Raw genomic sequence first — 14,201 nt, 5'->3', positions numbered from 1 at the left:
TACAATAAAAAAAACGGTTTTGTTCGAACGCGAATCAATTCAACACGGAACATCGGATCGAGGTGCTCTTTGTTGCGTTGGGTTCTTATCGTAAGTTCGTCCAGGAAGTCCAAGGAAGGTTCTTACGCCAAAAAGTTACAACTTTGGCCATTCCGGAACCGATTCCGGATAATCTGCAGATTGTATGGGAAAGGTTGAAATCAAATTTTGATCATAGGAGACTGAATAAGCAAAAAAGTCAAAAACGTCAACAAACTAAAAAAGTCAGAACGAAGTTTGTCGGGTAAGACTTGTTTCTCAATAAAAAAAACACAAATGTCACTTAAGCGGTCATAACTTGGCACTGAGCGTTGTCAGATCTTCAATGTTTTGGACTCATTGGAAAGGTCTTTTGATTACCGGGATCCGGACATAGTTTACATACATTTAAGTGAGATCCGGCTACAAAAAAGTACATAAATATCACTTAAGTGGTCAGAACTCGAGACAGGGTTGCCAGATTATCAATGTTTTGGACTCGTTAGAAAGTTCATTCAATTACTTAACCAACGATGGGTCGGGTGATGGGTCTGGACATAGTTTACACGCATTTAAGTGAGATCCGATTCGCAACTCTGACACTTTTTTTTACGTAACTTTTGAACTACCTACTTATCGGATCTTCAAACAATTCAATAGCGCAGTATGGGGCACTAGCGTGTCCCAAAAAAACACGAAGTCGAGGAAATCAATAGATAATCATGTTAGATGATCATGTTAGAAACAACTCTCTCATACATGAAAACTTTCGGAAAAATCGTTTAGCATGTTCCCAGCGCATTTTATTGAAAAAAACGTTACTTAATCCACCGGAAGGTGGTTGCTGCCTTCCTCCTAAAAGCCTTGCAACCACACACTACGAAAGCTTTGGCTAACGCTTACTTAGTAAAGACACTATACATCTGAGTGCTGCCATCTAGGTATGATAAATTTAATGAACCATTTGAAAGCACTGCAGTGTTTGTGTGCGTGCACTGAGCGTAAAGTTCCGACAGCTATCCGCCGGAGCTTTCAAATTATGTAAATAATGACCCTTTTTAGTATCAACCAAAACAGTTTTTCGAACATATCTTTTAAAGTACTGCACCAAGCCGGATAAAATTTAAAAAAGACTTAAAGAACCTGAAGGCAAATCCAAAAACATAGATCCGGACAAAATCGGTCGAGCCAGTTCCGAGAAAAGTGAGTGAGAAAAAAAATTCTACGTCCATCCACACGCACAGACATTTGCTCAGAATTTGATTCTGAGTCGATATGTATACGTAAAGGTATATCTGGGAGGCTTATTTAAAAAGTTCAATTTTTGAGTGATTTTATAGCCTTGCCTCAATGAGGTGAGGAAGGCAAAAAGTCAATTTGTTCGACAATTTCACAAAATCTGCTAAGAAAAAAATGGAAAATCTTAAAATTTTAAATATCCTTTACAATAAAATGATGGTCTGTGGTCCAATAAACAAGTTGATGTATCGATTTGGCCTTTGAAAATCAAGTTTTCAGTTTCCCGGTAGCTTTTATGTCGAAAAATACGAGTTTTTGCTTGACTTTTTTTTTTCAATCTTTTCCCTCGGTATTGAACATAAAAATTTCCTCATCTGTAAGAATACATGCATCTGTTTTTAAACATAATAAGCTCATCCTCTAATACTTAAGCCATCTGGTGTTGTTTTCTCATGGCACACTAGGTACGTGCTAAATCAATGAATTACTTTTAGTAAATATTTCATGTTTAGAGCATTTTGCATTTAAGCCAATCGATGCACGTTTGCTGCGTTTTTTTAAAACTTTTTTTAAGCAAACCCCTTATGTCTATTTATCAAAATTTTTGTAATTGTCTGCTCTACAACTGTGTAGAACATTGTTACACTCTTAAAAATAACCCTGCAAAGTTAGAAAAAACACGAAATTTTAAAATGAAAAATTTTGTTCTAAATGAAAAAATGACCCTTCTGGGTCAATGTAGATTCGAAAAGTACATTAAATTACCCATAAAATGACATGTTCCATAAAATTTTAAAGTCAAGTAACGGAAAATGGAAGAATTTTTAAAACTTTTTTAGTGTTTTTTCGATGAAAAATACGTTTTTTTCGGAATTCTGAGTACGCATCGGGTACAAATCGGGCCGCCCGAAAAAAATAAATAAATAAATAAATAAATAAATATTAAAAGATCCAATTTTACTTAATATGGTTCAATGACACTGTGATCAGGAAAAATAGTGCATTTAAAATTACCCAATAGATTGTTCAAGGTATTGATTATATCAAAATCGTATAAAAATATAAAAATAATTCATCTTACTGAACAGCAGGTAGTAATTATTGATCAGCACGACTGAGTGCTTCTAGCATATGCGGCAGATAAAGCAAATACAGGTACACTCAACCCCCGGTGGTTGGTCACTTTTTCGTTTGACACTTTTTTAGTTTGTACCCCGTTGGCTGGTCAAAGTCAAACTAAAAAGTGACGAACTGTCACTTTTTACACGGCGCTCACGCACACTATCAAAACAAACGTTTGGTAGTGTGTGTGAACTCCGTGTAAAAGGGGTGTCAAACTAAAACGTGACCCCGTTCGTTTGACAACAGTTGTTGTCAAACCATCGGGGTTTGAGTGTAATCTCAAGTACTTAAATCTATAAAATTCGATATCTCTGGAACTAAACATATTCCTTTCTGTCGATAAGTGATTCTTATGTAAAATCGGACGGGGAATACGATGGTGAGGTCAAATTTAAAAAATAAATAGGGCTGTTTTGAGTTACGGCAATTTAAAGTTTTCAATTGCGCAACACAGGTAGAAAAAGTATTTCAATCTAAATTTTGATCACGGAAATGGATTCTACGTCCGATTTCCTTCAAAATTGAGCCTAAGACCGACCTTCTAAGATGTGTGATTCCTGAGTTATCGTCGTTTGAAGATAGAGGTTTCGCTCAAAAATCGCCAAAAAGTCGATTTTTTGGAAGGGTACAAAAATGGAGGTTGTGGTCCGATTTGGACGAAATTCGGGATTTTTGCATGTTTTGATAGTCTCAACAGCTCTGCCAAATTTGAACAGAATCGGAGATGGTAATTTTCAAATTTGCATTTTTTCTTGCACACTTCAGGTGGAATTTCCAAATGGAATTGTTGAATTACAAAATAAAGTGCTCCAAAATCCCACAATGGTACCATTTAGGTAGCAATCTTTGATAACATACATATTTTTTGTTCAAAAGCCATTTTGAAAATTGTACCTTTTTCATAATGTTTCAAAACAAGATTTTTTTTTAAGATTGAGAACTGATTTAAGCTGACCACAACAATCATTGACATGATTTTGTTTCGAAGGCAAAATTTATGCTTGGATGAGAACAAATTAACTCAACTTAGCTAAAAACTACGTGCACTCCTATCACTTTTACCTCAGAATCACAAAGAGAGCTGAAATATGACGTTGCATTACCACAATACACTCTGTACTAGAACTGAGTAAATGTTTGTCGAACACACTCCCCAAACGTGAATACTTTCTGGCAAGAGTGTACGATTTACGTTAAAAGCAACGTCGTTGGTGGTGTGCGTAACACCGAAGGCGCGGTCATACTAGTGCACATTATTAATTATGAAACATTTCCCGTGAACACATGTGATTATTTGATTGTTTTGATAATAAATTTTGTTCAATTTCATAATAACTATATTTCTCGATTTATTTTAACCAAGGTAACGTAGTAATGCATGTTATTCACGTTTTAACTAATGTCTTTTGTTATTTTAGTGAAGTTCTGCAATGGACAACTCGACCTTCTGCGCCCTGTGTCTTCGCCGGAGCCCTTCAGATGGCAGCTTTTTCGGGTACAACATCGGGACCAACTCCAAGTTTCGCAATACAATGAATGCCGTTCTCGGCGTTCAGCTTGAACTGGATGATTTCTACACGTGCAAGTCATGCCTCAAGTTGGTCCAGTTGCTGCAGGACTTTAGGGCGTGCTGTTTGGAGGCCAACGTGAAGCTGAAGCAGTTCGGACAGGGAGTTAAAAGCGACGACAAGTGGCTCGCCGGACGGACCGCCCAGGTGATTGAGAATGTCCGCGTTGCCGTGGCGACTCACGCGGAGCTGATCAGGAACCTGTCGGTGGCTGTCAAGGTGGAGGCTGTTGATCAAGTGGAGGAGTCTGATGCAAGCTTGGATGAATTTCCCTCGCAATACATCGATGTTAAAATCGAAGCATCGGATGGAGAGGCCGAACCGGAATATCTGGATTTTACGCAGGAAATGGTCTCCGACATGGTTGAAGGTGAAATTCTGATCGAGGAGGATGACGACGACGAAATAGACTTCAGTACTTGGATTAGATCATCCGACGAAGCTGAGGGCTCGGTTGATACGAATGATTTTCCGTTCGAAATCTCCGAGTGCAGCAAGTGCAACCGGAGATTCGACAGCGTGCAAGGGATGAAAACGCACTTTGTTCAGTGCAGAGGAGAGGACGATGCAGTTCACTTTAAACACAAGTGCCCTATTTGCTCTGTTTCGTTCAGATATCCTGCCCTGCTTAAAACTCACATGAACAAACATGACGGTAAGTAATTGTAAAAAATATATCCAAGAATCACTTTTGAAAAACTCGTAATTTCCAGGCAACGCCCCGTACAAATGCCGCAAACGGTGCAACCGGAGCTTCGTCGGAAACGTCAACCGGTACATCCACGAGATGCAGTGCGCCAAGGAACCGCAAAAGTGTCCCATATGCAACTACGATCTGAGGAGTAAGCGAGCCCTGGCGGACCACATGATAGCGGTCCACGGAGAGGCCAAACATGCCTGCGGCGAGTGTGGAATGCGGTTTCGGCGGGGGTCTTGGTTGACGCAGCATCGTGTTAAGCTTCACGGTGCATCAATCCTCAAAACGGCACAGAACCAGCCGGTGGCAAGTTGTTCCGCGAAGCCGGTGGTTACCACCGCGGAATCCGACTCGCAGTTCAAGTGTGACGAATGCGGGAAAACTTTCACGCACCGACCGTTGATGCAGTACCATAAGCGGCGAATGCATCCGGTGCAGAATTGATTCTTGGTGATTTTTTACAATTTGAACTGCGATTTCATTATTTTTACATTGTAGTTGTAAAACGTTTCTTGATTTTTCCCCTTAATTTGATTTTTTTTGCAGATTGAATTTTAGAAGACATTTAATGCTTAATGCGGTTAATAATAAAAATGTTCTTGTAAAACAAAAACTAATAAAAATAAAATGAAGATACCCGGAGTTTTTTTTAAAGGTCCAATAAACCAAATTTTATTTTTTTTGCTTTTTGAGTGTTTTTAAAACCGCCTTGAGTCAGGGGTATTAAAAACACCCAAAAAGCAAAAACATAAAATTTGGTTTATTGGTCCTTTAAAAAAAACTCCAGATATGTACGTACAAAATTATTGACAGAGAAAAGAAATTTGCCTCTAATATTTCGTAGGTTTAATACGTTGTTTTTTTTTTCGAAAACATAGAGATAAAAACAAATCGACAAGTCTGACGTTTGGCACCATAAAATGCGGGCTCTTTCACGACCATTTGCAGGGTGAAACCAAATATTCTGTCGGTGGGTCGAGAGCAACTTTTTTTTTTGACGATATTTTTTTCGATGGTCGTTTTGGAGTGATTTGGAAGAAAGAATATGGAAAAGAAAAGAATCTTTTTGTGTTAAACTTAAATATATATTTAAAAAAACATACAATATTATTTTCTTTGAATAGTTAAAACAGATAAATTCTGATCCAAACCTGAATAATAAATGTTTATTTCCATTTATAATTTCAATTTCTAACATTTTTTTTTATAAGTGAACGGCAGATATCGGCCATTTTTATTTTTTGTATTTGTTGATTTGGCTCAAACTTTGTGGGTGCCTTTCCTATAACCAAAGAAGCCACCATTGGTTCACCCATACAAATCTCCATACAATTTTGGCAGCTTTCCATACAAAAATGGTACCGTCATCAGGGGTGACATTGGGTTTGGGGGTGAGATTGGGTCATACAAATTTCAGCATTTGTGTATGACCCAATGAAAATGTAAGAAAAATGGTCGAAAGACATATGGTCGAATAAAAAAAAATACAAAACAAAACTATTGATGTGAGTCTAAATACGCAAATATTAAAAAGCAGCTATGGAAAGGTGAATTGAATTTGTTTTCTTTAAATTCACTGCATTACGACTGTTGTTGTTGTTTTTTTTTTTTAACAAAAACAAACTTCCAAAACATTTCAGAAGTCGAACTTTTTTTCAAAGAACTGCTAATGTTTGAAAAGAGTGGAAAAACTCATTAAAATATTACAACAAACCTCGCCTTCCTCACCTTACTGATAGTCAAGAATAGATTGTTTTTAAAAATAAAAATAAGCCTTCAAAATATTTCAGAAGTCCAACTTTTTTTTTCAAAGAAATGCTTATGTTTGAAAAACTGGAAAACCTCAAAAAATATTATGATAGTCAAGAATAGGTAGTTTTTTTTTTAAATAAAACTAAACTCCCAAAATATTTTAGAAGTCGAACTTTTTCAAAAGAGCTTCTCATGTTTGAAAGAATGGAATTCTTCTCAAAAACTGGTTCGGAAGTTATTCTGTTTATTTAAAAAAAGATCGTTACTAAATGGATGGATAAACCAAGGATAACCTCACAGAAAAAAAGTCAGATTTGTTTGTAAGAAAAAAAATATTAACACGATTTATATAGAAGTTTATAATTATAACCATTTGTTCAATTTTTTCACATTCGATCTTTTGTCCATTCGACCTTTGTGCACTTTCGACCTTTTGACTATTCGACCTTGTCTTTCGACCTTTTGGCATTCGACCTTTTGTCCATTTGACCTTATGTATTTCGACCTTTTGTCGCACGTCCTACAAGTTGTGGGACCCCTAAAACTTATCAAAAAATCTATGAAATCAAATATACCCATTTTGGTGAATTGAATTTTTGTGAAAAAAAGGTAATCCAAAATTCGGCAAGATTTTTTTTCTTTGTGCCTATTTTTTGAACAGGGTTCATCTATACCTACAACTTTGCCAAAGATCAGAAAATTCCTTGAAATGTTACAGATTTTGGAATACTTGGGAGCCATTTTTGTATGGACAGCTGCCAAAATTGTATGGAGACTTGTATGGGTGAACCTACTATTTTTACACCCACAATTATGTTTTTGTATTTATTGGATGAAATTGGTACACCCAAACATGCGTCACAATAATTATTTCGCAAATCTGTATAAAAATATGTGAGCAATTTTCCACGATTTCAAATTTGACTTTTAATGGCATTTTTGGATTTGTATCCAATTTAGTCTATCTTTTCCTTATAAAAAAAAATCCAATTTTTGATCTGATGATTTGTTTAAGTGCTTTTGTGAAATTTTGATAAAGTGCATCGTTTTCTAGTTGAAGCCCAGGATTAATTTTTGATTTATTTTAAATTAAAACAAAAGAAGAGTTTAGTTGATGATTGATGATCATATTTTAGAATTGGGTCCCAAAATGAAGCTTAGATTGCTGATATTATTGTTTACAGCGATAAAGCTTATTTTTCTGAGTACAATAACCCTTTGTACGACCACAAAGAGTTTAAAATGGATTTTTCAATCAATTTTGAAAAATTAACCTCGTTCCAAGGGGACCATAGTTGACCCATCGAAAAAATTTTGTCTTGTTAATTTATTTTTTTTGCATGAAAATGGAAAAAAGTGATCAGAAATGGTTTTTAATCGTGTTTTTTTACCGTTGTACATAAAAATTGACATAGGGTAGTACCCAATTGGTGATGATACCGGGCATAAAGGTCCAATAAACCAAATTTTCAGTTTTTGCTTTTTGGGTGTTTTTTTAATATCCCTGACTCAAGGCGGTTTCAAAAACACCCAAAAAGCAAAAACTGAAAATTTGGTTTTTTGGACCTTTCAAAAAAAACTAACTTAATCCACCTGTGTGGTTGATGCCTTCCTCACTTTTTACCAACAATGGGTAATATGAGTGGTTTGGACACATATTTCAGCTATTTTTTTTAGGTCCAGAAAAATAAGTACACAGATATAACTTAAGTTGTCATAACTCGAGACAGGGTTGCCAGATTTTCTATTATGTGGACTCGTTGGAAAGGTCTCTTGATTACCTAACCAACGATGGGTCGGATGATGGTTCCGGACATCGTTTACATACATTTAAGTGAGATCCGGATTCAAAAAAGTACATAAATATCACTTAAGTGGTCATAACTCGAGACAGGGTTGCCAGATCTTCAATTATGTGGACTCGTTGGAAAGGTCTCTCGATTACCTAACCAAAGATGGGTCGGATTATGGATCCGGACATCGATTACATGCATTTAAGTGAGATCCGGCTTCAAAAAAGTACATTAATATCACTTTAGTGGTCATAACTCGAGACAAGGTTGCCAGATTTTCAATTATGAGAACTCATTGGGAAGGTCTCTTGATTACCTAACCAATGATGGATTCGGACATCGTTTACATGCATTTAAGTGAGATCCGGCTTCAAAAAAGTACATAAATATCACTTAAGTGGTCATAACTCGAGACAGGGTTGCCAGATCTTCAATGATGTGGACTCGTTGGAAAGGTCTCTTGATTATCTAATCAACGATGGGTCGGATGATGGATCCGGACATCGTTTACATGCATTTAAGTGGAACCCGGCTTCAAAAAAGTACATAAATATCACTTAAGTGGTCATAACTCGAGACAGGGTTGCCAGATCTTCGATGTTGTGGACTCGTTGGAAAGGTCTCTTGATTACCTAACCAACGATGGATCGTATGATGGATCCGGACATCGTTTACATACATTTAAGTAAGATCCGGCTTCAAAAAAGTACATAAATATCACTTGAGTGGTCATAACTCGAGACAGGGTTGCCAGATTTTCAATTATGCGGACTCGTTAGAAAGGTCTCTTAATTACCTAACCAACGATGGGTCGGATGATGGATCCGGACATCGTTTACATACATTTAAGTAAGATCCGGCTTCATAAAAGTACATAAATATCACTTAAGTGGTCATAACTCGAGACAGGGTTGCCCGATCTTCAATTATAAGGACTCGTTGGAAAGGTCTCTCGATTACCTAACCAACGATGGGTCGGATGATGGTTCCGGACATCGTTTACATGCATTTAAGTGAGATCCGGCTTCAAAAAAGTACATAAATATCACTTAAGTGGTCATAACTCGAGACAGGGTTGCCAGATCTTCAATGTTGTGGACTCGTTGGAAAGGTCTCTTGATTATCTAATCAACGATGGGTCGGATGATGGATCCGGACATCGTTTACATGCATTTAAGTGAGACCCGGCTTCAAAAAAGTACATAAATATCACTTAAGTGGTCATAACTCGAGACAGGGTTGCCAGATCTTCGATGTTGTGGACTCGTTAGAAAGGTCTCTTGATTATCTAATCAACGATGGGTCGGATGATGGATCCGGACATCGTTTACATGCATTTAAGTGAGACCCGGCTTCAAAAAAGTACATAAATATCACTTAAGTGGTCATAACTCGAGACAGGGTTGCCAGATCTTCGATGTTGTGGACTCGTTAGAAAGGTCTCTTGATTACCTAAACAACGATGGGTCGGATGATGGATCCGGACATCGTTTACATGCATATAATTGAGATCCGGATATATGTGAAAACACATTTTTATACATAACTTTTGAACTACTTATCGAAACTTCAAACAATTCAATAGCGATGTATGGGACCCTAAACCAAGTCGAATGCAACTGGTTCGATCAAAATCGGTTCAGCCAGTGCTGAGAAAACTTGGCAAGATTTTTGAACACATACATACATACACACACACACATACACACACACACACATACACACACACAGACATTTGTTCAGTTTTCGATTCTGAGTCGATATGTATATATGAAGGTGGGTCTTCGAGCTTTTGATAAAAAGTTCATTTTTAGAGCAGGATTATAGCCTTACCTCAGTGAGGAAGGCAAAAACTCCAGTATTTTGTACCGGGCAGCATGTTCTATATAGCACGCTAGTGTGCGTGAGATCGGGCTTACAGTTTACGCCATTTTGGCAACACTGAACCATGTTTTGTTGATTTTGTCTCCTATCGGTGCATAACTTTCACCAAGCTTTTTTGTGTCAAAACAGAATTGTGAGCGAATTTTAATTTTGTTTACGGAATGATAACCCAAGTTCTGTGCCGAAACAAGTGAGATTTCTAAAGTAATTCTTAGATGATCTTAACTTAAAGGTAAATCATAATCATTCATTTCATTGAAATTGTAAACTGAAGTAGCGATTCTTTTTCAAGATTTCATAGCCACAAGCGATGAACCCACCCCTTGTATACATTCCGGACGGAAACCCGTCGTCAACCCAGATTAACCTTCCAGATGGCCCGATGCTGGTCGAAGCAGTCGACCCGCCGTACTGTGCCCTCTGCCTGCGCGAACGCCCACCGGGTGGCCAGTTCTACCATTACAGCAGTGCAGGCGCCAACGCAGTGGAGTTCCAACAAACGATGCAGAGCGTTGCCGGCGTTGAGTTGAACGTGGAGGACGACTTTGATATCTGCACGCCCTGCTGGAAGATGATCCAGCTGATGGTGGACTTTAGACTGTGCTGCTGCAAGGCCCAGGACTGGATTGGGCGGGGGCATGGAGGTCGAGGGATAAAGGCCAGCGATGAATGGTTCTACGAAGAGACTGGTCTGATTATCGAGAATCTGCGATCGAGCATCCGGGAGCATGTGCTGGTGATTGAGGGGGAGGAACTTAGTGGTGAGGATCAGATGCAAGTGGAGACGATTTCGGAGGAGGAAGATGAATCGCTGGTTGATCAAGTTGATGTAAGCGAAGGGTTGATTACGCAGATATCTGTTGGAGACTTCAAGATCGAGGTGTTTGACGATGTCGATCAGGAAGTAGTGGAATCAACTGCAAGTCTTGTGGACATAAATAGATGCGAGACATGCAATCGTTGTTTCGCCAGCAAACAAGACTTGGATGTTCACATTCAGATTTGCAAACCTCAATCAGAGACAAACAATGGACAATCAAATGCGGGACAATGGCAGATTTGTTCGTTGTGTAACGCTAAGCTAGCCAACAAGCGAACCCTCAGGAGTCACATGAACAGTGTTCACGGAGAGAAAAAGCACCACTGCGAGTACTGTGGAAGCAAATTTGCGCGGGCGTAAGTAAAACTCAAAAAATCACATCTTCTACTTCTTATATCTTAAATTATTTTCTAGATATGACCTGAAGAAACATTGCCGATCGCTGCATTCTGCAGAGCTTGCGAACAATCCGAACACGGATACCCAAGATAAAGCTACAACGCCATCATACGATCCTAACCCAACGGCCAACGAATCGGACAAGCAAATCTACAATTGCAACATTTGTGCAAAACCATTCACAAAACTGTTAGTAAAATGACGAATCTTCACAAATTAAAAATAAACTAACTTCACCTCCACCACCATTTCAGTTACAAGCTCGTGCGCCATTACCGGATAGCGCACGCTACGGATCAAGAAGCCGGATCATCTCCTGCACCTCCTCCTCCTCCCCCACGGAAAAAGAGTAACGAGGAAGGTAGCCCCAAACCAACGCACCAGTGCTTTACCTGCCACAAGCGCTTTGCAAAGTACTCCACGCTGAAGCAGCACGTGCAGCAGTGGCACGCGCATCTACTGTTGGGGAACGCGGCCGACGGAATTTTGTAGAATATAGAGTGATGTGCCATAAATGTATGAAATATATACTACTGAATGCTTACTTTTTTCTACTGCATCCGTCCCTCAAAGATAAGTACCTAATGAACTTTCAAAATGAAAAATTGAGATGATTTGTAAAATTTGCTAATGTATGAATGCCATATAAGGAACTCGCTCCTAACTACGTCCAATTTGCTGATTATCACTATTAAAACCATTTATTTTGTAAAACGATTGAAAGAAACTTACTTGCTCACTTCTTATTGATCTATTTATTACTCGATTTCAGTTGAAAACGCTATTTATGAGCTGTAATTGAACGACAAAGTGCTGATATGGCAACATAAAAGGCACGGTGGAGTTAGATGCTGTTTCCCTGGGAATGAAATACCTTCAAAATTAGAAAATATTTCAGTTCAGAGCAACTGAAAAAAGTCGTTTCCGCCATTCTAGGGTTTCTTAACCAAGATGATCTCCAAAGTTAATTTATATTACACTTATTCTATTCACAAAAAATGAACTTTTCACAGAAAGCTCGCAGACCCACCTTCATTGTATACCTATTGAATCGAAAGCTGGATGAAAAGATCTGGCAACCCTGTCTCAAGTTATGACTACTTAAGTAATATTAATGTAGTTTATGAAGCCGGATCTCACTCATCTGTATTAGAACTATGACTGGACCAATCATCCAAACTATCGATGGACAGGTTATCAAACAATCTTACAAACGAGTCTAAAATGTTGAAGATCTGGCAACCCTGTCTCAAGTTGTAGCTTCTTAAGGGATGTTCATACACTTTTTTGAAGCCGGACCTTTGTTTTTAGTTGATTCCTTACCAAAAACAATGTTTGAAGGTGAAGTTTTAAGCCAGCTAATAGTAATGCACTGCCCATGTTCGCATAAATGTCGCATATGCAAAAAACAGCACGCTGAAAAAAGGTGGAAGAGGTTAGTCCTAGGGTTAGTCCCATACATTATGCTACGCGTTAAGTTTTCACAAAAAAACTGGATGTCCTCCTGATTTCTGGAACAGTGTTCTGGATGTTGTGGGCTCTTTTTGAAAGAGCACACGATTTCAAACCGAACTGCATCAATAACTCAAAAATGATGAAAATTCATATGGGACATTTATGCGATCAGGCGCAGTGCAGCAGTCATTAAATTTTCAAAATGTTTGAAGTAAAAAACTAGGTATTCTGATAAGTCAACAGTTCCAATTCAGTCTATTCAATCAATAATTTATTTGATGATATCAGACATAATTCGTTGACCTTTTCAACCAATGATATTTGGTATCGTTTTTTGTTGCGAATCGAGGAACTACGGGATTTTGACGATCAAATAGTCGTCTTTTTTAATTTCCTCCTTCGCAACTTGTAAAACAATAACTGTTTATATAATTTATTAAAGGAATTTTTGGCTTTGAACTCGCAATTTCGGGGATTTAAGTTTGGAATTACTTCCAGATAGTCAGCTAAGATTTTCAATTCAAGTTATCTAGCTATCCGGAAATGCATAAAAAAACAAAAACGGTCTTTGTTTTTTCATTGAACTGTCAGTTTGATTTAAAAAAGATAATTTAAGTAGTTCTCCGTTTAGCCATTTCATTTAAACAATAAACGTTTTTATCCAATAAATGATCCAAAATCTTATGAAAACCTGTGCAAATTTGAATTAACTTTTTTTTTAACAAACACTCAGAGCGATATTACTCGTAAAATCTACCTCGACATTTGGATTTCGTAAACTTGTCAATATTTCAGAACAATTTAAGAATGTTTTTAAATTGTGCAAGTCATAAGCAAAGTGAAATATGTGAATTGTGAATAACACTCAATTCAAACTTTTACACGTCCAAAATTCTAAATTTATCTAAATAATGCCTTAACAGTTATTGTTATTGTAGTAAACAAAGCACGAAACAAAGCCTTTTTTATCGGTGCAGCCATCTTGAAGATGGAAACTGCAAAATGTCGTCAAACGACCAACCACTGCAAATTTCCAAACCAGACTGAAGACCCCCGAGCATTCCACGATCATTCCAAGAGCGCGCACACACACACATACGACTCTCTCATTTTTTCACAAAGGTTAGAGCGTAACCGACCCGACGCTCATCGCCTGCGCCGCCGTGCAAGCATCACAGCAATCGATGACTTCGGTCGTTGTCGCTCTCTCTTTTCATTCACATCGCTTTGCGTTGCGCAGACAGACAAGCTCAACCTGATCGACGTACACACACACTAGTACGGTCACTCACGCGTTGCTGTCCTTTTTCGTGGTACATGAGGTTATTCTCGTTTCGTGTGCGTCGCCGTTGCATCTCAGCAAGCAACAACAATCGAATTTCGACTTCAACATTTCAAATGGTCAATATATAATTCGTAGCACTATTCTCCGAAGAATAATAGAATCGCTAATA

General features: G+C 38.0%; 2 protein-coding genes across 2 annotated transcripts; both read left to right on the top strand.

The window, feature by feature from the left end:
- Window positions 1-3,586: 3,586 nt before the first annotated feature.
- LOC120414946 (zinc finger protein 761-like) lies at window positions 3,587-5,230 on the top strand. Its single transcript, XM_039576278.2, has 3 exons — window positions 3,587-3,742; window positions 3,798-4,602; window positions 4,661-5,230. Exons 2-3 carry the CDS (start codon window positions 3,810-3,812, stop codon window positions 5,086-5,088), a joined length of 1,221 nt encoding a protein of 406 aa, XP_039432212.1. The 5' UTR covers window positions 3,587-3,742; window positions 3,798-3,809; the 3' UTR covers window positions 5,089-5,230.
- A 4,910-nt stretch (window positions 5,231-10,140) lies between these two features.
- LOC120414947 (serendipity locus protein delta-like) lies at window positions 10,141-11,836 on the top strand. Its single transcript, XM_039576279.2, has 4 exons — window positions 10,141-10,305; window positions 10,366-11,249; window positions 11,308-11,481; window positions 11,547-11,836. Exons 2-4 carry the CDS (start codon window positions 10,384-10,386, stop codon window positions 11,782-11,784), a joined length of 1,278 nt encoding a protein of 425 aa, XP_039432213.1. The 5' UTR covers window positions 10,141-10,305; window positions 10,366-10,383; the 3' UTR covers window positions 11,785-11,836.
- The last annotated feature ends 2,365 nt before the right edge of the window (window positions 11,837-14,201 follow it).

The sequence above is a fragment of the Culex pipiens genome, chromosome 2, assembly GCF_016801865.2.
Source record: "Culex pipiens pallens isolate TS chromosome 2, TS_CPP_V2, whole genome shotgun sequence".
Lineage (NCBI taxonomy): Eukaryota > Metazoa > Arthropoda > Insecta > Diptera > Culicidae > Culex > Culex pipiens.
Note: the sequence above shows the minus strand (reverse complement) of the source record. Positions and strands in the feature narration are given on the sequence as shown.

Coding starts and splice junctions, on each gene's coding strand:
- LOC120414946 (XM_039576278.2), top strand. CDS start 3,810: ATGGACAACTCGACCTTCTGCGCCCTGTGTCTTCGCCGGAGCCCTTCA. Junction 4,603..4,660: donor TCACATGAACAAACATGACG/GTAAGTAATTGT, acceptor CGTAATTTCCAG/GCAACGCCCCGTACAAATGC.
- LOC120414947 (XM_039576279.2), top strand. CDS start 10,384: ATGAACCCACCCCTTGTATACATTCCGGACGGAAACCCGTCGTCAACC. Junction 11,250..11,307: donor GGAAGCAAATTTGCGCGGGC/GTAAGTAAAACT, acceptor ATTATTTTCTAG/ATATGACCTGAAGAAACATT. Junction 11,482..11,546: donor GCAAAACCATTCACAAAACT/GTTAGTAAAATG, acceptor CCACCATTTCAG/TTACAAGCTCGTGCGCCATT.